Genomic DNA, 24,189 nt, shown 5'->3' on the forward strand with positions numbered 1-24,189 from the left:
CCATGCCAAATCTGAAGTATGTACATACAGATACATAACACGTTAAAACAGGATTGTTGTTTATGTATAACTCTGAATGTAAATGTAAATTGGATGTCCCTGCATAACCTAATAAACATATTGGGGGGGGAAACAGGGTTGTTGTGGAGCTCAAAATGTTTAGCCTACTGTACAGGTGTTAGTCTGTACACATTAGATAATTAGTATCATTAAATGTAAAATAAGTGGCAATCCCTAATTATTTGCCATAGTTTTAAACTAGCCTGTAGGCTATAACAACAGACTAAAGAATTCCTGAAATTCAGGCGCCACTGTTGGCAACAATGATTTACTGCATCTATGCCATCAATATTCTGCACTATGCACATTTATCTATTTATTACTCTGTGTCACCTCCAACTGTGCAATATGTTAACTCTATTCATTCGCACCTTACTCATCTGTATATCTGTGTTTATATACTGTCTGTTTATATAAGGTTGTTTATTGTGTAAATACGGCTGTTTTATTACTATTATTATTATAACTAATTATATTCTATTTTTCCATTTCCTATAGTTTATGTATATTTTTTCTCCTATGTCTAATTAATGTGTATTTGTGTTATTCTGATGTGTGTACATTTTTCTTTTGAGCTGCTGTAGCACAGGAATTTCCCCAGTGTGGGATTAATAAAGTCTATCTTATCATCTTATCTTATCTTACATATTTTATGAGTAACCTGTTGTTTTAGTGCACTTAATTTTCTTACCATTCATGGGCCAAAAAGATGTTTGAGGAAAATAATGGTTATATTTTAGCCTATAGTTCATTTTGACAGTAATGCGTTTTTAATGAAAACAAATGCAAGATTTGACACAGTGGGGTGCTTTAGTACACTAAATGATCACAAATCACAAACAGTTCATATTTTTGTCCTTGTTGGATTGTATTTATTGCTTTAATTTCATTACAATGCAAATATGAAATATCTAACGACAGGTAACATTTTTAATTAGTATGAAACTTTCAATAGCTGTAACGGCTGTGTCTTCTCATACATGCTTTTTTATATTGATTTACATTACAAAAAAAATTATCTTCCTTAAAAGCAGATATTAAGCAGTAATTTAGCCTACACATATTTTTTGTCTCTTGGCTTTATTTCCATATCTTCAGATACTGTGCTGTGCATCTGTGTAAGCAACACAATGCTCCCACCCACCATTCAACTGTCATTACACCCCCCCATATTTACTTTTTGTCAGAGATGCAGGGACATCTCATCATCTCTCAATTATTTTTCATGGGTTCTTAAACAGTATTTAATCCCACCAACAAAGCATGTTAAAGGCCTACTTTATGTTTTATAAAAAGCACATGCGTATCTAAAATGTTGTATATCCTTCACATTTTGCTTAATTTACAAAGGTAGAATAAACTCAAATAATCAATTTAATTTAATTAATTTCCGGAGTGCAGTGTTTTAGTGGGGTGATAGGCTATGATGTGCTGCGCATTGTCCCATTTCCTGTGCTTCTGTGTTGCTCACATGGTAGCAAACTGCCAACAGTGTAGTAAATCATAGCTAATTACAAAAGTTACAAAATTGTAAAAATGTAATGTTCACTCAAGCGTTTAAACTGTGTGGTAGGCTTGTATATGACTTCATACTTTCAACACCCTCATGCAGCAGTCTATTTCTGTCTGTTTTACCACCTATTGAGTTGATCCCAGGCATGATCAGAACAATCAGTCAAGGGTTTCTTTATGCAATTTGCATTCACAGTAAATCTTTAACCACGAAATGATCTCTCAATACTCAGGAATGTACGGATATTTATCCCCAAAAAACCAAAGTATTCTAGAACAGTCATTTCCACATGGTTCTAGAAAGGTCCAGAGATAGCTTCTACTCAGATCTCGCGATGACTCCCGGCGAGAAGTCAGTTAGACCACCTTGCTGCTGCAGCCTGCCAACACAGATCAGAGACACCGGCAATAGTGGTGTGGATTATGACTATAAGTAGCCAGACTTAACACAGTAGAACACAACTACTTCACCTGTTGTTGTTTTTTTTTTTACATCCGTTTAAAGCTGTACGTTTGTTTTTATTTTTGTAAGTAGAGCTGTAGATAACGTTATAGCTAGAAGGCAGTCGTATCGCTGAAGATGTCAGTGGTGGGATTTGACTTGGGCTTTCAAAGCTGCTATGTAGCTGTAGCCCGAGCCGGAGGGATCGAGACTGTCGCTAACGAGTACAGCGACAGATGCACACCGTAAGTACCTAAAATGCAGGTGTTATTTATTGGACTTCTGATGCAAATATTGTGATGCGCATCGTGGAACCATCTAGAAATAATCATTAACGTTACGTTACACAGCTCGTTCTCCCACAAACCATGGAGCCCCAGTTAGCTAGCTAGTTAGCTGAGCGTACCGTTTGAGTATCGTTACTGTATAGTTTGAAAACCGGCTTCATTTGCCCACAACGAACACGAGCGGGCGGTGTTTGTCCCGTTCTTAGCAATGTTGTTCATGTCTTGAAGGCGAAAGCTCCGACCCAACCGGTGTCCCCCGTGTGGCAAACTGTGCGCCTTGCGTTATGTTCTTAACGATGACGACAGCAGCCAACCGCTTGTTGGAATCATACAACATATTCTAGAATATTCTAGCAAGTTTGTTCTAAATATATAACGTTACAGTTTATTTTAACAGTATTTAATATGAAAATGTTTTTATTTCTATGATTTTAACTTTTAGAAAAACTATAATTTTTTTGTTTGTAAGGTGTTGTCATGTGTGCATGTGCTATTAAGGAGACTTTGTTAATGAGTTCAAGAATATGACTACTTATAACAAATTAGTATATTATATATCCTGTATTTAAAATGTAATATCGCTTGAGGTGTTGTGTTATTACCTCATCAAATATATTGCTTTTTTCATTGATTTTAGGTTTTAAATCCTTGCAGGTTTTGATGGGGAATATGAACATCCATTCAGGCCTTATTATAAAAGTGTGATGTGAATGTTTCCGAGTAGTATTTTTAAACTGATAACCCCCCCCCCAAAAAAAACCAAACACTTGCTAATTACAGAAACAAAATGGTGAAGAGTGGCTTGCTTCTTCGGAGATTGGTCAAATCATATATGCAATTTTAAGGCATCAGTCTGGCCTCTGCTATCTTGTGATACGGATATATTTAATCAAAATAATGTAATCTATTAATCAAACCGTGATGAGCATTGCCTTTCAGAAGTGTTGCCCTAAAACTAGTGTACAACTTTGTTAAATAATCCTTAAAAGTGTTAATTTTATTTAATACAACTTTCATTTATTTCCTTTTATTTAGTTTTTATCTAGATGTTCTTCTGTCTATGTGCTCTGCCCTTCACATCAATAAAAACTTAACATAAAACTTAACTTAATACTCTGGTCTTGCTTCAAGATGTGGCCTGGTGCCTCTTGAGCCAATTTCCTCAGACGTGTTGCATTGACCCTTCCTTGACATCACCAACTGCACTTGTGTGTTGTCGGCGATTGTAGCTCTGACATCTGTGTTTGACAGGGATGACGATGACAGGCATGTTTAGACCACAACCCGCTGGGATACAAGTGGACTGACCACACCACTTCAGACTGTGTTTATACAGTACTGTGGGAACTGAGAGAGATGGATATTGTAACAATACCGTAACAAGCCTACATGCATCCACAATCATGGTTTCAATAAAGCTTTATATGAAAAAAGGTTAACGATCTGTCTTAGGTTAAAAGTATACTTTTTTACATTGTGGAAGATTTCACTTTTACATTAGCTACTGTTTGTAAGAAATTATCTTAAGAACAATTATATTACACATTGAATTTTACTTTAGTGTTGTTACTGCAGACATGGGAAACAGTCTGTTCAGTTTTATGTGGGTTGAGCTATGAAATGTGATGTCATGTGTAGGCATGAGACCATGTAATAACTTAACTGCCAAGTAAATCTGTCGTGATTATAGGGTGTATTCACATATAGGTGGACAATACAATGAACTTAGGCAGGTTGCTCGTAATAGCATGTATGTTGGAGCTTAACATTTTTGTTTGATGTTTTCCAGATCATTCGTATCATTTGGACCACGAAATCGATCTATAGGAGCAGCTGCAAAGAGCCAGGTAAGATCAATTCAGTTGCCCTGTTAACATCCCTAGAGTTCCTTGTAATTGAATGCAAGAAATTGGGAACTGGTAACTTTATTTAATTTAATCATGTCTTCATCATGTCCAGGTGGTGACCAACTGTCAGAACACGGTGCAAGGCTTCAAGCGATTCCATGGCAGGGCATTTTCAGACCCCTATGTCCAGTCAGCCAAGTCTAACTTGGTTTACGACCTGGCACAGATGCCCTCTGGATCCATCGGTATTAAAGTAAGATTAAGAATATGGTGCCTATTCTGTATTAGATATTACATATTACATAGGTAACCAAAAAGAAGCATTCTTTTGTTACAAAATGTCAAAGTAAGGCTTGGGTTAGCACACCCAGCAACCGGGTGCTGTATTTATCAGTGGTACTGTACGCTGAACTAGGTTTTCAATCAAAAATGAAATTTAACACAGAAAGTATAAAAATCTGCTTATTCCTGACTTTATTGCTTACCCCTCTGTAGCCTGCTGTGCTCAAAGAAGTGCCTCACATAATGCTCTTCTCTCTAAATCATAGCTGCTCTTCTATGTTCTCTTCCCCTGTCTATCCAGTCCTCTTTCTTTATCCTAAAAAAACAGGCTTTCTTGCCTCTGTCTTAAGCTGTTTTATTAATTTTCTTGGCATTTTGTCTCAGCGGGCTGCTCGGTCCCTCTGCTCCCCACCGCAGGGAGACTTCTTTGCAGAGAGAACAGATGACAGCCCGGGAGATGGACAAGCTAGCTAGCCATCTCCCGGCCTCCGCTGTCGCCTCGGTCGGGAGTGAAGCAGAAGGGCCGTAGGCTCTGTGCTGCCGCTGGCTGATTTGGGCATACACTGTTTTGTTGAATGTATCATAGCAGTGATTTGAATATTCGGTTTCCATCTTCAAATGACGAATAGAATCCCGCCGCCTGCTGGCATGGAGAGTTATTTCCTTTCACGCAGGGGCAGAACATACGTGCTAGCTGGCCGTCGACTGTAGTCTTTGTGGTGCATTCAAGTGCCGTTTTTTTTGGCCAAGACCCAGGTGACGTGAGGCCTTTGTCGCTACTAGTTCTTTGCCTTCGGCCTGCTGTGTCAGGACCTTAAGACTCAAAACATGTTGTGTCACTGTGGAGATAATTAATGGGAGTCCTCAGAAGAATTGATAAATCAGAGAAGATTGCATCAAGCTGTTGATGCCCACAGAGTCACTCCTTGTATTAAGAGTTTTTTAGATTGCATATATACATACTATATACACATACGTTTTATGAGCTTTCAATCTGTTAAAATATCTTTAATGAAACTGGCGGCCTTTTTCATTATTTTTTTTTTTATAGCTGTTTAAACTTATTTATAAGCTAGTTAAACAGTTTGCCTCAATGTAATCATGTTCCTGATTCTCCTCAATTGTAGGTGATGTACATGGAGGAGGAGAGAGTGTTCAGCATCGAGCAGGTCACTGGCATGCTGCTGACCAAACTAAAGGAGACTGCTGAAAGTGCACTGAAAAAACCAGTTGTGGACTGTGTCATCTCGGTAAGCATTTCTGGAGACATCTGCAGCGGTTTTCCGGCTTCAGCAGGGTGTCTGAAAATCTATAAAACATCTTAATAGAGTACAGTGCATTATTTATAAGTGTGGAAATATGCATATCTATGTCCCACTGGATGTGTTTAGGCTTTTTTGTGGCAACATATCTTTTCTAATTGGCTTTAAATGTTTAATGAGGTGTTAATTTTCTTGTTGGATCACTGCACATAGTTTATTTAAAGATGTGGCATTGGACTGATGAGGCTTCAAGAGACATGTGACTCACTTTACTTGACTTTATACCATTCTCTGTACTTAAGTTCTCTGCTATTCTGAGTGTCAGTTATTAATGTCATCCTCTTGCATTTTCAAGGAGTGTGGGGTCATAAAATGGCCAGTGAAAGCTGCCCTCCAAGGTGTATAAATGTATTACCACCTGTTCATGTGACATTTTGAGCTTTAGGCACTTCAAGATGTATGTTTGAAAGCCTTATTTCCTATCTTGCACCTTTTGGGTGAAGAGTGGGATGTGTGTTTCTTGCTGTGCTCAGTATATGTATTCACCGTTCACCAGCAGCATCTGTTATGTAATGTTACGGATTTCACACAGAGCGGTTGTTACTTAGCGAACGGCTAAATCTACAGTTTGTATCAGCCCTAGAGATGAACAACATGTTGTTATTATTACTGTGGCCAATAGCTAAATTTAGCCCTTTTCCACAAGGAAATGTTTTGTTTTGGCACCCAGAGTAACTAACACGACAACATGATCCAGACATCTTGCGATGCAGGCGATTCATATATCAATAGTTTTCGAAGTGATCATTCACACAGAAGGAATAAGGTATACGTTTTAACTTGTTGACATTTTTGGCATTATCAATGCCATACAGTTAATACTTTTTTTTTTTTTTTTTTTTGGGGGGGGGGGTTCCAATCATAAATCCCTCATCTGCATTGTTTTCTCCCTCCCAGGTCCCGAGCTATTTCACTGACGCAGATAGAAGGTCTGTCATGGATGCAGCTCAGATCGCAGGCCTCAACTGTCTACGACTAATGAATGAGACCACTGCAGGTACGTTGAAACAAAGTATTCTCTACGCAGGACTAGCAGCATCTGAATCATTGTTACTAGTTATCGGGCTTTTCAACAATAGTAGATGCTATTTTGTGTGAGATGATGTTTTTATCTCCCAGAGCAGTCACCTCTTTTAAGGAAGCTACGAGAAAGTATTGAGTGGTCTAATTCTAGCTAAGTATTTGGCAAAAGGCATTGCTAAGTAAAGGTTCCCTGGTTTGAGCTATGCCATAGCTATACATCTGTCTAAATATTCCACAATAGTGCTACAGCATATTTTCATAAACATAGAATCAGATTTATATTTTAGTTTGCAACTTTCCCATCATGTTGTGAAACAAATGCATGTCATGAAGCTATGCCTACATTTTTATTTTTAAGTATTTTCAGTCTGGTAGTTATTTAAAAAAAAAAAAGTTAACATAAATTTTTTGGGTAATTTTGCCTTTATATGACAGAGTAGAAATGGGAGGGAGCAAGAGAGGTGTATGACATGTAAAAAAGGTCCCAAGGCTGGAATTAAACCTGGGAAGTTGCGGTTATATGGCATGCGCTGTAACCACTCAGCTACCAAGGCGCTCCAGTCTGGTAGATTTTTATAGGTCAGATGTAGTTAAGCATAGTTGTGGGGCAAAAACTAACACCAGACTATGCCTGTTTGCTGCAGTCACTCTGGCATATGGCATCTACAAACAGGACCTGCCAGCTCCAGAAGAGAAGGCCAGGATAGTGGTGTTTGTGGATGTGGGCCACTCTGGTTACCAGGTGTCAGTTTGTGCTTTCAACAAGGGAAAGCTCAAGGTGAGTGATGAATAATTTGTGCCCATTTTGAAAAGCGATACTCACGCTGAAAAGGTTTTTAGGGCAGCATATGATGATACAGCACTATGTTTTGCCAAAATGTTGATAATTTCTTTTCTCATGTGGGCATAGATAAAACAGGATGGTAAGCAGAGCTAGTAACCAAGCATTGTTTTGTTTTTTTAGTCATTTTTGCTGAATTATAAAGAAAGATAAAACCAATGATTTAAAAACAATCTGCAGAAAAGAACATTTGGCCCACATGTTGCACACGTTATTGCTTATTAGGAATGCCATATACTGTATGTGGGCTGCCTTGCAACTGAAGTAGGCCAAAACCAGAAAGTAGTTTTAATAGAAACACTTTATCTTCACGTCAATTTATTTAATTGATAAGATTTTTAAGATACTTTTCACCACTTTCACAAGTTTATACCGTGGTACCTAATGTAGCGAATGAAAGTGGTTTATTGTTGTTGAGCACAAATCTGCTTTTTTCATTTGTTATCTTCACTCACACCCATACAGATATGAAGGGATTATAAAATATTCATCCAGTAAGTTGATCATTTTCAAATATTTACCACTTGTCTTCCACCACCATCAGATCCTGGCCACAGCGTTTGATTCAGAGCTTGGTGGAAAAGGCTTTGACGACATCCTAGTCAACCACTTCTGTGAGGAGTTTGGAAAAAAGTACAAGCTGGACGTGAAGTCCAAGCCCCGGGCGCTGGTCCGACTGTACCAAGAGTGTGAGAAGCTCAAGAAGCTGATGAGTGCCAACTCTTCAGACCTGCCTCTCAACATTGAGTGCTTCATGAATGACATTGATGTTTCCGGTAAACTTAACAGGTGAAGATGCAGCGTTACTTTAGTAATTAAAAGATAGAAAGATAAAGTCTCTTATGCAATAGGTGTAACAAAATCATTAATGAGGGCCTGGGAAACACTATAATTAATGGGTTTTTGTGCCATTGTTGCTTAAAGGCCGGGACACACAGGGCCGATAATCGGCCGTTGGACAGTCTGGCGAGGTCAATGACTACAGTCTGTTCGGTGTGTGTCTCGGCTGTCGGCGTTCATTTTGGCTGACCTGACATGTTCAGTCAGAGGCAGGGCAGTCGGGACTCACCCGGAAATGGCGAGCAGAATGAGCGTGACCAGTCTCTCAAAATCTGACAAAAATCTTTTAAACTGACCTTTGTTGAGCTGAAATGAAGACAGATTCAGCAACTGCATGGCCTATTTCTCGCTTAAAATGTTTTCAGAAACATGTTTCAGTGAACTATTTTAGTACAATATGAGATCGTATTCTGAACGAGCCGCCATGACAGTCTGGCTTTGAATTTCCGAAGAAAACAAACCCATGTGACGCGTTCGTCCAATCAGCTGCAACCGGTTTTCATTTCTTGGGCAACAATACAAAGTATCGCCGCCTGCTGCTATGGAGACATATTACGTTTCTCAAGTCAGTGTCGCCTCATTGTGTCCCGAGGCAGTTTTTTGGACCATGGGGACGCGACTGATCATCTCGACTGGCTTTTCTGTTGACGGTTGGCCGTCTGGCTGGTGTGTCCCGGCCTTAAGATGGACCAGGGAAAATAAAGCAACCTGTCTGCTCTATTTATTGATTATGTGAAGCCTTTACAGTCTTTGATTTTTGTTTTCTATGGACTAATGTCTGAATATTAAAGAGGGCTGCTATAGATGAGCACACATTTAAAAACTGCATTCCTATAATTAGAAATGACTTTTAGAGGTACTCGGTGTGTGTGAGTCTATTATTAATCTATGACCATGTGTCCCCAGAGGTCAATTTGAGGAGATGTGTGCAGGGCTGCTGGCCAAAGTAGAGGGTCCCCTGCGCAACGTCATGGAACAAGCCAGTGAGTACATCTTTCTATTTAATAGCAGCTGGACTATCCCCGTCAGCACATGCACACTCGCTTATATTTCTAAAACAGCCCTTCCCTCTGGACACTGCCTTCTTGCCTCCCTTTAATCATTCCTTGTGTCCTCTCTATCTCTGCTTGCTCTTGCTTGTCCATTCTGAGGAGTCATATGGCAAATATTTAATTAAAACATATATATGGGTATACCAGAGTAGTAGTGTTTAGTATTGTTGAGTAATGTGCTTTCACCAAAAGATTACAATTTTAAAGAGGCATATCCTCAGTGTTATTTTTATGCAAACACACGTGTGGTTCCACCTTAAAGTGCCCATATTATGAAAAAATCACTTTTTCTGGGATTTGGGGTGTTCTTTTGTGTCTCTGGGGCTTCCACACACATACAAACTTTGAAAAAAATCCATCCATGCTGTTTTGAGTGAGATACGGTTTCTGAATGTGTCCTGCCTTCAGTCTCCTAGTGAGCTGTTCAAAATCGGCTCGGACTGTGACATCACAGTCCGAAATGAGCTGGCTAACCACAACCGTTAGCTCGTAGCGTTAGCATTAGCATGCTAACGCTAGCATGCTACGTCGTTCTCAATAGCAAAGCACTGCTACAACACACACAAGTTCACCATAATCTACAAAAGAACTACTTACATGTGCACCCTCATTTAGAAGTCTCCCAGCTAATCCTGCCTTGTAACTGACCAAAGTTGTAGAAACAACTTACTGTCTCTAGAGTTAGCTAGCTGACATGCTCTACATCTGAGCTACTGAGCATGTGCGAGTGCAATCAAAGATAGTACAGAAGAAGAAGATGAAAAGAGGTCTCACTCTGTAGCTAAAACAGAAACCAGGTGAAAAGAGGATCTGCAGCAGTGAGAGAGAGCTGTGCAGTACAACTAAAATATGGTGTTTTTTGAAAATTAAACCATGTAAACCTATTCTGGTACAACCTTAAAATACAGTTATGAACCTGAAAATGAGCATAATATGGGCGCTTTAAGACTTCTGTTGCTGTTCACACACACGTTTTGGTAAGTAGAGATGGCCCGATACCTGAACTTGCAAATCGGCCGATGCCAAGTAAAGATCCGATACCAGTGTGTCATATATTTTATTATGTTTTAACAGCTGTATACTACTATCCCTGTATGGATGTGATATGATTTCTATCTTTGTCTGTCTGGCTCAGGTTAAACTCTTTGTGAAACATAAACAAACACAAACAATTATTATCCAGTTTGACAGTCAGTTATAACGGGAAAAAACATAAATGAACTACTTTTAACGTAGATTTTCTTTAGGACTTTATTACATGTTATCCGATCGGTGCATAAACTCCAGTACTTCCCGATACCAGCGTTTTAGGCAGTATCGGAGGCGATACCGATACTGGTATCGGAACATCTCTATTGAAAAGTAAAGCTGTGACTCTGTAAACCTCAACAATATTGTTTTGTCTTATTCTTCTCTCCTGCTTCCTGTATTCAGAGCTAAAAAAAGAAGATATCTATGCAGTGGAGATTGTGGGTGGTGCCTCCAGAATCCCCGCAATTAAAGAGCGAATCAGCAAATTCTTCGGCAAAGAGCTGAGCACCACCCTGAACGCAGACGAGGCCGTGGCTAGAGGCTGTGCTCTGCAGGTACAGGTCACCTGGAATGACCAACACTTTGGTCCTGTTGGTGACTCCCACAGCAAACAGCTGTGATAGTAGAGTGAGAGTAATATGAAACGCATGCGTAATGTTTTAGTGATGCAAGTTATTTGTTGTTCTTTGGACATTTGGATGTGTTTTCAAATTGTTTTTTGCCATATATGTTAAAAAAAAAAAAAATTTGTTAAAGCTTCACAAATACAAATCAAATGTTTTTCTTTTTGCAGTTGGAATTTAATATTTGGGTTGGATAAAGAATTTTTTGCTGTTGGTCAGAATAATTCGAAGCAAAGGTTTGAGCCTTGGTAACTTGTGTTTTTGTATTTTGCTCCTCCTCTCCTCAGTGTGCTATCTTGTCGCCAGCATTCAAAGTCAGAGAGTTCTCCATTACAGATGTTGTCCCCTACTCCATCTCTCTAAAATGGAATTCAGCCGCAGAGGAGGGACTGAGGTACGATCTCTGTCAGCCTTACCTGAGAACATCGAATAAGGAGTAGTTTTACATAACAGTCACAGGCCAACGATATTGTATACAAAATTAAAATATACCTTTTACGTCATATTCAGTATCTCCAGCAGCAGAGATTCTCATTTTTGCATTTGGATAGTAGTCTAAGGCGTGCGCCTGATACAAGCAGGATTTCTCATAGTAGAAATCACAGGAAATGCTTTGGAAATGAGAAATGAGACAACTAACTTTTTTTCATGAAAGCTTATGTACTTTTATGGGAAAAAATTATGAGTTAATTTTTGTTTCCCCTGATTGCCCAGCAAAAAGTGGTACTAAAACCAAAAGTCTGATTCATTATGGTTATCTGTGATTTCAATTCATTTCTGTGAGATTCAATTTGCGTTTTTAGATTTTTCTTTTGTCTTATAAATCCTATAACAATTTATACATTCATGTGACATTCCTTCAGCATACATATCCTGATAGCCCAGGTTGTCCTAAAAAAACTGTCTTGTACCGACCTCTCGACCTAAAGATGGGGAAAAATTGCTAAGAGCCCAGAGGGTTAACGTTTGCATCTCACAGGGAGAATAGGAGAGTTCATCACACCTCGTGTGATGTCGTGGACATGGTGCTTTACAAGATTCTGCAAAGCTAATACTCTACTTTATTCAATGGACTTCACTGATATTCTGGGGTTTGAGCTTTAAGGAGTTAGTTTTTAGGAGTCATCTCTGTTATTTTGTGTTATGTCTATTATACCATAGTTCTCACTGATGGTCTAACAGCTGAAACTAAAATATGAGTGGAATTTAAATGATCATGTAATTAAGTCACTTCATAACGTTCCCATGGCAGCAGGGGAAAATGGCTGCTCTTGTGTGAAGTAAACGCAATATTTTTCAACTTTTCTGCTAAGACATATGTGTCTTTTTTGCAACGAAAATGCGGGGATTATGAAATCATGCAAGCCCGGCATATTTTGCGTGGAAATCAGCAATTTATGCGGTGAAAGTGTGGCGTATTTGAAAAAAATGCAGGCCCCGCATAAATATGCAGACTTTGACTGTTTATGCATTGAATTATGTGATCGCATAATTGCGTTTTTCTGGAGGGACTGATTAAGTCAGACTCAGTGGGGAGTGAAACCGAAGCAGAGGGACAGACACAGAGCTGTAGCCGAGCCAAAGTAGCGCACTTCTTAATCAATTAACTTTATTGGTTATCAGGCAAATAAAACGCCGATAATTTGCCCGATAATCGGTCTGTCCCTAGTTAAGACAAGGTTAGAAGTCTGCATGGGTTTGGTTTTTAAGACCACACCTGCCTACTGCCCCTGTCTATTCAGACGCATTTACCTGTACCTGCATGTTTTCTGCCACACCTGCACACACCCATAGTCTATTTGTACCACACACCCACTATCTGAAATCTATGCCAGTTGCATTCACATTTTACGAGATTATTTTTTAAATCCTGACTAGTATAGGTCTGTAAAATATTTACTTGAATGGTCTTTACTTATGTTGTCTCAATGAACTCCTTCTGCTGTGTTTTTACAGTGATTGTGAGGTTTTCCCAAAGAACCATGCAGCTCCCTTCTCCAAAGTTTTGACCTTCTTCCGGAAAGAGCCCTTCACCCTTGAAGGTTACTATAACAACCCCAAGGAGCTGCCCTACCCCAACGGCACTATAGGTACTGCAAGGTGTGTGTGTGTGTGTGTGTGTGTGTGTGTGTGTGTGTGTGTGTGTGTGTGTGTGTGTGTGTGTGTGTGTGTGTGTGTGTGTGTGTGTGTGTGTGTGTGTGTGTGTGTGTGTGTGTGTGTGTGTGTGTTAGCTGTGTTAGCTGTGTTAGCTGTGAATGTAGCACAGTGCAGTGTGTGTATATTTTTGTATATTTGTCGGTGAATAAATACTACACTTCCCAAGACGCAAGCAAAGTTTCCGTGTCTTGCTGCCACCTGCTGATTGAAGTGAAGGGGATTAGCGAGTTAGCCACGGAGCTAGCAACAACTCCGGCTTAAGCTTGATTTATGGTTGTGCGGCGGCTCCACGCAGAACTTTCGCCGTAGCCTACGTAAGTGGCCTGAAGTTTATACTTGTGCGTTGGTGTGTGTGCGTCGATCTCAGCAGGGGCGGCATGTATGTGTGCGTGGGGAGTGTGTGGTAAAGCGAGTGAGAGAGTGGCGGCGATTACCTTCGGAGCGAGTACCGACTAGAGTCATAGTGAGAGAAACAAAAGTGTCTCCTCTGTGCTTTCTGACCACGGTTTTTTTTTTCTTCGAGAGGTGTACGTCAGGCTACGGCGAAGGATCGGCATAGGGTCCGTGTCTCCACGTACCTACGTATGTAGCCACGGCGTAGATTTAACGCAGTACAGAGTTTTCGTTTTAATTATGTTTGAACTGATTCCAAACTTTGGACACATCCTGTCGTTTTCTCCAGCCTGTCTCTCCTCTAAGCCCCTCACTATTTACGCTGCAGTCAGTCTTCATGGCATGTTTCGACATCAGCGTCAGCCCAGTGTGCGACCGTAACAATCATCCGTGCAGAAACACCGTGAGCGATACGTTACGGTAACATGGATTAAACGAAGCTTCGAGGCAAATCATTTTGCATCGAGGATTTTTAGTAATCAAATTATTCAAGTTACTCGAGGAATCGTTTCAGCCCTAGTTAATTGTGACATGTAAATTGTTTAATTTTCAGAAAAATATATTTTCCTGTGATTCAGCCTAGCGTCCTAAAAGCCCGTACACACCGGGACGAATATCGGCGCGCGTTATTCGCCAGCGTTTTTCAACGCGTTTTTTGTGTTCACACCCAAGCGATTTTCGCTGACGATGAGCCAAGTAAACATGCAAATTCATTCCCTGACATTAGATGGCGCTTTTTATTGTATATGTATCTCGCAGGCTTTTCTATTTCTGTTTTACCTCCTCCACTACAGCACACAAACGATGGCGATTGTCAAACGTTTGTGGGAAAAAGTTACAAGCCTATGTACATGAAAGACAATTAAGTGAAATGAAACTCACCATCAAGGCCCATTTGCTCTGCAATACCACTCCATAGCAGTTCTCTTTTGTCAAGATTTTTGTAGTCGCTGTCGCATTTGTCATAAAGTGCTTTATGTTCCGACACCAACGAGACCAGCAGCTCTACATTCATCTTGCCTTGCATCTTCCTCGTCTTATTTCTTCCCGGCAGTGTAGACGCTACTTGGCGTATATCTTCTTCGCCGTTACGTATGTGTGCTCAGCAAGACCGTTTTGTGTTTGAGCGCCCCCAAGTTGTGTTTACTGTAACTTCAGAAGCTCCAGACACATGAGCAAAAGCGCCAATCTCATTAGTCGGATAGTTTTTGACGCGGTGCGTCAAACCAAAAAAACAAACCCGAGGCATTTTTTAAAAAATGACGCTTTTACGCGTGGTGTTTTTCGCGGCGGTGTGCACACTCACATTGGCGCCCTTTGTTTAGTCACGAGGCGTTAAACGTCGGCGAATATCGCGCGCGAAATTCGTCCCGGTGTGAACAGGCCTTTACCCTTCCCCTAATAAGAAGATATTCTCACCTATTCTAACCTTTTTAACTACTTCCTCTGCCCTACAGGCCAGTTCCTGATCCAGAATGTGGTTCCTCAGGCATCTGGGGAGAGTGCAAAGATCAAGGTGAAAGTTCGGGTCAACGTTCACGGCATGTTCAGTGTATCGAGTGCCTCGCTCGTAGAAGTCATAAAAACAGCTGAGGGGGAAGAGCCAATGGAGACAGACCAGACAGGGAAGGAGGAGGAGGTGTGTATTTGCACTGGGTGTAAGAGAATAATGACTGTGTTGTGATGTGTGAGAAAGAGACAGAGAAACACACACATATATACTCCTGGTTTTTGTATGCTGTTTGCTTTGTGTTTCACCTCAGAGATCCCATTCAGTAAGTCTGGTCACACCTTGGTTTTTAGTAGTCAGTTTGAAAAGTCATCTCTGTGGAATTTTAGATGTCTTGACTGAACAAACTCAACACCGCTTCAAGGGGTTGCTTTTATCTCTCGCTAATGCCTCCTTTGTAATTTGTTTGGCATTTTATTTGGAGTTGTTAATTCCCATCTGTGCTCCAGAGTTTGGCCCTTTTCCTTAAAGTAATGTGTCATAAGTGTTCTTCTGATTGAATGTCACTCAAAAAGCTGTGCAACAAATACTACCATTTTAAGAAGCTTAAATAGCTTAGTTTGATTTATTTGGACTTTGTGATGTGATAAAAGGCAGCAAACTTCCTCTTCTGAACGGAGGGAGAAGAATGTGTTGTCTTGAATAAACAGAAATCGACATACAAAATGCTTTGCACAAACCAATTGACTCTTGTCAAGTCAAATTCAGTGTTACAACTTCTTACAAATACGCGTTTGGTTGGTGTTTCTCTGTGATTTTCACGCTGACATTTTCTAAACCCAAAGTTTGGATAAAACCAGCCGCAGAATGCCATATGTTATCATTTATATATTTATGTACTATGTCTTTCCTTTTGTTACCGTGTGTCAGAACAAAATGCAGGTGGACCAGGAGGATCAGAAACTTCGGACTGGAGACAACGAAGAAAAGAAATCAGAGGCTGAAGAGATGGAGGTAACCTTGTGCTGGGCGATAATGCAATCACCATAGTGTCAATACATTTTTGATACTGTGTATGGTTGAATTTACCAGCTTTTCTTTCTTCCTTCCTTACCTCCTTCCTTTTCCCTATTTCCGTACTAGGAAGTTAAAAAGGAAAGGAGGAGGTAAACAAGGAAGGAACAAAGTATGGAAATAGGAAAATGAGGACATAAGAAGGATCTAAGGAAATAACAAAAGTAGGAAGGAATTAAGAAATGAAGGAAGGAAGGAAGGAAATGATGAAGGTTCCTTCTTTTTTTCCTTATTTTCTTCCTTCCTTATTTGTTTAAATATCGCCTAAATGTGTCGCAGCCTTAGTGTAATTTTAACCAGTATTTTTAAGAAACCAACAACAAAGTTCCAAAACAGAGCTCTGCCAGTGAAAGAGGCAATAACTAACTAAGAGTTATTACGTCGTAAAAAATATATATCTGTATAAATATAATACAAACCTCAAAGGTGTATTGTTTAGCAGATCCAACGCAAAAAATATGTCAACCTGTGGAAAACACTTTATCAGGTTAAGGACTGAAAACACTACACTTGGACCATAACTTCGACACAGAGCAAGTTCTTCTAATCAATACATTTTATTTTTAGCAAACAGGTTTTGTATTAATAATTAAGTCCAATTTCCCCCCCCCCATTTTCTAACTACAATTCCAGTGAAGTTGGAACGTTTTATTTATGTAAAACATAAATAAAAACCGAATTAATTGATTTGCAAATCTTTTCCGACCTATATTCAATTGAATACACTACAAAGACAAGATATTAATGTTCAAACTGATAAACGTTATAGTTTTTTTTTGCAAATATTCACCCATTTTGAATGTGATGCCTGCAACACAGTCCAACAAAGCTGGGACAAGGGCAACAAAAGACTGAGAAAGTTGAGGAATGCTCAAGAAACCCCTGTTTGGAACATCCCACAGGTGAACAGGTCATTTGGTCACGATTGTGTATAAAAGGAGCATCTCCAAAAGTCGTTCACAAGCAAGGACGGGGCGAGGTTCACCATTTTGTGAACAACTGCATGAGCAAATAGTCCACCAGTTTAAGAACAACATTTCTCAATGTACAGTTGCAAGGAATTTGGGGATTTTATCATCTACAGTCCATAATATCATCAAAAGATTCAGAGCGGCAAGGCCGAAAACCAACATTGAATGCCCGTGACCTTCGATCCCTCAGGCGACACTGCATTAAAACTGACATCATTATGTAAAGGATATTACCACGTGGGCTCAGGAACACTTCGGATAACCATTGTCAGTTAACGCAGTTCGTCGCTACATCTACAAGTGCAAGTTAAAACGCCACCACGCAAGGCGAAAGCCATATATCAACAACACACAGAAATGCCACCGGCTTTTCCGAGCCCGAGCTCATCTGAGATGGACTGGCGCAAAATGGAAAAGTGTGCTGTGCTATGATGAGTCCACATTTCAAATTGTTTTTGGAAATCATGGACGTCATGTCCTCCGGGCCAAAGAGGTAAAGGACCATCCAGATATTAAATATCTTGTCTTTGTAGTGTATTCAATTGAATATAGGTTGGAAAGGATTTGCAAATCATTGTATTCTGTTTTTGTTTTTTTTACGTTTTACACAATGCCCCAACTTCATTGGAGTTGGGATTTGTACTTTTACATTTAGAATATAAGAATTTAAAAGAAAAAATATCAAATATTGGGATAAATATTGCTCTGGCATGAAATGGAAATTGTTGTCTTGATAACCTATTTAGCCATATCGCCCTGCAGTAAGGTAACCGTTGCATTAAGTGTACTGTTGTGACCCTGGCTCAGGGGAAGCAACAGAAGTCAAACAAACAGCTATACGAAAGAAGGGTTATTGCAAATGAAATACACCAAAGGAACAGAAAGTGGTGGCTAATAACCATGCTGCTGAGAGTGAGGGAGGTGGAGGAAGGGCCTTTTGTAGTTGGATCAGGTGTTCTGATTGGACAGAAAAGTGACTGTATCATCACAGGTAAGACCCAAAAGCACAAAAAAAAGGACAAAAATAATTCACTTAATCTTAAAAGTGGATCGTGACAGATTCCAGTCAGGGGCCACTAACCAGTGGGAAATTAATGAAACTGAATTAAGTCACACATAACTTTATGCTGTAAAGGCATCTTTTTAAGAATAAGATCAGTCAGATTGTCGGCTATTTAATATTTCTCATGCTCTGCTCCACTTATGTAAAACATATGTTAAATATTTAACATGGCCTTTAGTCCTACAAAAACGATTTAATCTCTCCTTTTTTTAGACCGCAGAGGAAGCCAAGCAGGTGAAGAAGAACGACCTGCCCCCTGAGGCGAAGAAGCCCAAAGTCAAAACGAAGACAGTGGAGCTGCCTATAGAGAACAATTTGCACTGGCAACTGTCCAATGACACACTAAATATGTTTGTGGAGAATGAGGTAATGCTCTAAAAATCACCTGCAATGTCTACCATGATCTCATTGTATTTGTCCAAGCCATGTGCCCGTGAGTCTTACTGGTCCTGGCTTCATTTGCTGCTGTAGCTGTGTTTTATCTAATAACATAATACTCTAAAACTACTTAAAAGTTTTTTTTTCCTCAATGTTATTTTAAGATGTACTACATGGGCGGATAAGATTTGTCCCCACCCTAGTGCTTCTTCACTTTCCCACTTATAAACTTCTCAAGCTTACATTTAGATACCACAACACGATTGTAACATTTCACAAGGCTTTGATTGTTGTTATCAAAGGTATATTATCATATATTACATTCAAGCATTAAATATGATTCTTTGGATGTGAGCCTCACCAAATATAATTAATATATTCAGTCAATTCCGTCCATCATCAAGTGGTTTGTTGGTGTGCTCTTCGGCTGACTAATCAGTAACCCTTTCATTGTGACTATTCCAGGGTAAGATGATCATGCAGGATAAGCTAGAGAAGGAGAGGAATGACGCAAAGAACAACGTAGAAGAGTATGTGTACGAAATGAGGGATAAACTGCACGGCATCCTGGAGAAGTTTGTAAATGAAGCTGTGAGTATAGATCACACTTGAAAATATATATCACATGTTAACAGATGCTAATCTTTATTTAAATCCAGATATAATGCATGTGTTTCATGTTTGGTTCTGTTCATGTTTTTTGTGAATTTTATCTTGCTTCTGGTACAACATGTAGGATCGTGACACATTCTCGTTAAAACTGGAGGACACAGAGAACTGGCTGTATGAAGACGGAGAGGACCAACAGAAACAAGTTTACATTGACAAATTGGCTGAACTGAAGGTAACCAGGCATGCATTGTGTGACTGGACACGTGTCTAAGTGAAGTAGAATTATTCCTATTCAAAAGTGAACTCAGATTTTTCAGAAGATGGTTTACTGTACAGTTTTGGGACTTGTGTACCGGTGACAGTGATCCATGTAGCACCAAACTTGAAGGCACTGATTAAAAAAATTCTATATGCATGTTTATTTATAAAGGATTTTGAACATGGATGTTATGTTTGCAGGAGCATATATGATCGTATCCTCTACAATATCACTACTTTCAGAAGTTAATGGTTTTCCTTTTTGTCTTGCTGGATGACTGGCTGACTAATCCTGATGTTCCTTTCTACAGAACATGGGCCAGCCAATATGTGAGAGATACATGGAAGCTGAGGAGAGACCAAAAGCTTTTGAGGAGCTTGGCAGGCAGATCCAGATGTACATGAAGATCACTGAAGCTTACAAGGCAAAGGTAACTTGGCACAGAGAGCAAGTGTGTTGACTTACCAAATGATTGCTTAGCCTTAGTTAGATTTTGTTGGTAATATAATAGAATTGTTTCAAGGCCCCGTACAGACCAAGTGTGACGTGGTGGACTATTTTTTCCCCACTATTCCCTGCACTATGTCAATGGGATCCAACATGGAGTCCACGAAACACGTGACCACCTCGGAACCAATCGCATAGCGGGATAACTCGGAACATTTGATTCCCTAGTTGGACATACTCTCTCCATATACGGCTCTGGAGCGGATGAGACAAGTGGTAAATTCCGGTGGTCCGGTTTTTGGCGCGACATCCAAACAGGTTTACGGTCCATTCAGACCAAAAAAAAACGATCCAGCGATTTGCTGCAGGGTTGTGCGGCAGGGGGTCACGCTGTGTTCCTTAACCCCCAAATGTAGCACAAGTAGACTTTATATTTCACAATTACTGTTTTCCGTCAGATCGTTTATAGATTTAGACGTTTCTGAACGCACCTGAAGGCAGCTTTATTTCACAGGAGAAAGAGAGAAGGAAAAGAGATGAGCGAGACACAGCGAGTACTTCGTTGTTGCAGGAAACATTCAGCCATTGCAAAAACTCCCGGGCTGTTTAGTGCTTGTGTTCCGTTTTTTTTTTTTTTTACCCTCACAGGGTTTTAAAACTTTCTTGTGGAAGCGATAAACCATAGCTCAAAACACACTAACAAGTGTGATCTCCGGTCACATATGTAATTGGCCACTGCAGCGTGACATGGGGGTTGTGTTTCTCCAAAAGTTGAGTCAGTCTCAACTTTTCACCACTGGCCCACTGCTTTTTTTTTTTTGCTTGTCCGCTCTGCGGCACTCTCTGTCGCAGCCTAAACACAATACCCCCATTAAAAATGAAAGGGAAGACCTGCGTTTTTGCCAGACCGTCTGATGCCCGACGCAGGCTGTTTGAACGCGGCCTTACACCGGCCCAAGCCTAGCCAGTTCACCTGGCAGGCACCACCTAATTGCATATCCTTGGGCAGCCCCCCTTGCTCTGCCATCTCTCCATTAATGTGTGTGTGTGTGTGTGTGTGTGTGTGTGTGTGTGTGTGTGTGTGTGTGTGTGTGTGTGTGTGTGTGTGTGTGTGTGTGTGTGTGTGTGTGTGTGTGTGTGTGTGTGTGTGTGTGTGTGTGTGTTCGTGTGTGTGTGTGTGTGTGTGTCTGTTCTCCCGATAGGATGAGCTGTACGATCACCTTGATGAGCTAGAGGTGACCCGGGTGGACAAGCAGGTGAAGGATGCCATGGTCTGGATGAACAGCAAGATGAACCAGCAGAATAATCAGGACCTCACTCTGGAACCAGTGGTCAAAGTCCTAGAGATCCAGGCGAAGATCAAGGTACTGAGAGGGCATACACCACACACACACACACACACACCGCAAGATACTGTAGAGGGGTGGGGGTCTGAAGGATCCGTCTCGTAAGCATTTCAATGAGACAACCACTTCCTTGGCTAAACCAGCCACGCGCACACACGCACATACACACACACACACACACACACACACACACACACACACACACACACACACACACACACACACACACACAAACACACACACACACACAATAATTATTTTAATAAAAAAAAAAAAAAAAGGCGCCGTTGCCCCCCCCCTTTCCCCTCTCCCTCCCTCCCCCCCCTTTTTTTTCTTTCTCCCCCCCTTCTGTTTTTTTCCTTCCCCCTTTTTTTCCCCTTTTTTTTTTTTTTTTTTTTTTTTTTTTTTTTTTTTTTTTATAAAAAAAAAAAAAAAAAAAAAAAAAAAAAAGAGAAAATATTAACCACACACAGCCAGCAGTAAAATTTAGAATTGCCAGACACCACAAACACATTACATTATTTTAAGGCCTGTAGCAATTTTGTAGAAGGAGCTAGGACGTGTGAACTAATAAAACAAGTCTTCATTGTCCAAATTGGTTGTAGAAATGTCATTTTAAAAACTCTAATCAAGTGGGGCGGCCTAGAGCTCACCTGGAAGAGCACGCGCCCCATGTAGGCTCAGTCCTTGCCAGCAGCCGGGGTTCGAATCCGACCTGAGGCCCTTTGGTGCATGTCATCACCCTCTCTCTCCCCAGTTTCCTGTCTCCCTTCAACGGTTTTAAATAAAGGAAAAACCCAAACAAATATCTTTAAAAAAATAACTGATCAAGTGAGCAAATGGTCTCTGGATAAAAAAAAAAAGGTGGTTGAAAATATTTGTATCTACAAAAAGAGGGCCGTGCAGAAAATGTTTGGGAACCACTGCGCTAATGAATGCTTTCTTTTTCCCTGTTCAGGAGCTTTATTCAGCCTGCAACCCCGTGGTGTCCAAACCCAAGCCCAAGGTGGAGCCTCCTAAGGAGGAGAAAACAGAGAACGGGCCAGTTAATGGACAGGAGGGAACAGAGAGCCAGCCATGCAACTCAGACAAAGCCACATCTGCAGGCCCGGAACAGGGAACGGCAAAGAACAAGCTCCCTGAAATGGACATTGACTAACTGTTGTGGCTGCAACCTGAGTTACTGTTTGTCCTGCTACTCGCCCCCGATTCTGTCATTCTTCTGAGATTGTTATTGATGGCACAGAAGACCCAGATAGCAGCATCCCTAATCAATACTATTCGTCAGTCAGCCACCTCAGCATGTCATTTCCTATTTTCTTTGATGAATACAAAAATATTGCATAATAATAATATTGAATGGATTACTTTATGACATAAAAGTTGTGGGGTAGAAACTTTTTTTTTTTTTTTTTCTGTGTTGCTTTGATGGCCATTATGTCAAAGATTGTTTTGTTCAGCATCTCCTGAGCACATTTAAGCTAAGAATGTCAGATTTGAATTGTAAGCAAAGTGGCTGTGCAGAAGAAAACTATTAATAAACACATGATGATTCATGAAAATGTAAAAATTGCATTATGTCTAAATATGAAATAGGTACAGTGGCACATGACAAATAGTGCATTTTTTTCACTAGAAATAATTGGAATGCTGGATTATGATGTATTCAGTGTAAAAGGAAGGAGTTTTTGTTGAGTTTACTTGTACTGTATATTGAAATTAGATACTACAAGTTACTGTCATGCAGTAGTTCATTGTTTGGCTTTTCTCATTCAAAAGCAATGATCTGTTGGTTGTTCTCTTGTAGCCTTGTACTGTTTTTTTTTCTACTTAACCGTGTGAATGGTGGTCCAACAAATTACCTTCTGGGTGCTGCTGTTGTTGCCACATCACCAAAAAAAGCAAAAATAAATATTGACCCAAAAAAAGCATGTGATTTGAGAAATGGCTTATTGAAAAGTAAAAAAGCATTCATTGTGATTATTGAACACCCTACAACACCCTGTAACCATGTAATTTGTGGACATTCACTTAAATGCCTTTTATTTGTCTTCACGAAAGGATCTCTATTGGTGAGAGCATAGATTTGATAGCTATGTAAGTAGATGAGTGCTAGGTCCTCACTCTGCCCAAGTTGGTAAAGTTGACCAGAAGGACATTTAATTGCAATTTGACAGACAATGATACAGCTGAACGATTAGTTGTTAATTGCTCACTGGACATATAATTATTTGGAAACAGTTTTGATAATGAATTAGGTATTTTTCCAAGCAAATGCACTGGTCCCAATTTCGAAAATGTTTCTTGGTTTTCTAGTTTTGTAAACTTGATTGATAGAATTTTGGACTGACAAAAGCAATTTAAATGTCAGCCTCGGTTCTGGAGGCAGATTGAAAGACCTATTAACGTTAGTCAGCTGCTGACCTTAAAGAAAATAATCTTTGGAGGTCCTGCAATCCTAATATTCGAAAATTATAATTATTATTATTACTATAAATACTGCCAGAAAAGCATTTGGCATTGGACGTATCTATTTTGTAATATGAATAAAACAATTATGTACGTATTAAAGGTGCTGTAGGTAGGATTGTGAAGATCCAGGACTTAGCCAAAGAATTTGAACAACTTCTCAGTACCTCCCCCCCTTTCTGCTGAAGCACAAACGGTCTACTAAGCCCCTCCCCCCACAAGGGAGAATGAATGTGTGTGCATGAGTAGTGATTGACATGCAGTTAGACCCCCGGCCCTGATTGGTGCATCTGAACAGGGAGCGGTGGATTTTTACAAATCACACTACAGGCTGTAGGTGGTACAGGTTTTAAATTGCCTAATGTAGTTCTACTCAAACATAGGGACAGTTTCAGCAAATGTGACAG

At 40.1% G+C, this 24,189-nt stretch overlaps 1 protein-coding gene across 1 annotated transcript; it reads left to right on the forward strand.

Moving 5' to 3' along the window:
• Positions 1 to 1,930: 1,930 nt before the first annotated feature.
• On the forward strand, positions 1,931 to 23,244 carry hspa4a (heat shock protein 4a). Its single transcript, XM_039778108.1, has 19 exons — positions 1,931 to 2,259; positions 4,091 to 4,148; positions 4,261 to 4,401; positions 5,558 to 5,680; positions 6,650 to 6,749; positions 7,420 to 7,553; positions 8,161 to 8,405; positions 9,363 to 9,439; positions 10,943 to 11,094; positions 11,451 to 11,557; positions 13,120 to 13,253; positions 15,171 to 15,352; positions 16,094 to 16,177; positions 18,485 to 18,637; positions 19,115 to 19,240; positions 19,386 to 19,493; positions 19,831 to 19,950; positions 21,170 to 21,331; positions 22,272 to 23,244. Exons 1-19 carry the CDS (start codon positions 2,153 to 2,155, stop codon positions 22,470 to 22,472), a joined length of 2,514 nt encoding a protein of 837 aa, XP_039634042.1. The 5' UTR covers positions 1,931 to 2,152; the 3' UTR covers positions 22,473 to 23,244.
• The last annotated feature ends 945 nt before the right edge of the window (positions 23,245 to 24,189 follow it).

Source organism: Perca fluviatilis, chromosome 16 (genome assembly GCF_010015445.1).
Source record: "Perca fluviatilis chromosome 16, GENO_Pfluv_1.0, whole genome shotgun sequence".
Classification (NCBI taxonomy): Eukaryota; Metazoa; Chordata; class Actinopteri; order Perciformes; family Percidae; genus Perca; species Perca fluviatilis.

Excerpts from the sequence above, each read along its gene's own strand:
- hspa4a (XM_039778108.1), top strand. The coding sequence starts at position 2,153 with ATGTCAGTGGTGGGATTTGACTTGGGCTTTCAAAGCTGCTATGTAGCT. Across the intron at positions 11,095-11,450 it reads CTAGAGGCTGTGCTCTGCAG|TGTGCTATCTTGTCGCCAGC; the intron begins GTACAGGTCACC and ends TCCTCTCCTCAG. Across the intron at positions 13,254-15,170 it reads CTACCCCAACGGCACTATAG|GCCAGTTCCTGATCCAGAAT; the intron begins GTACTGCAAGGT and ends TCTGCCCTACAG.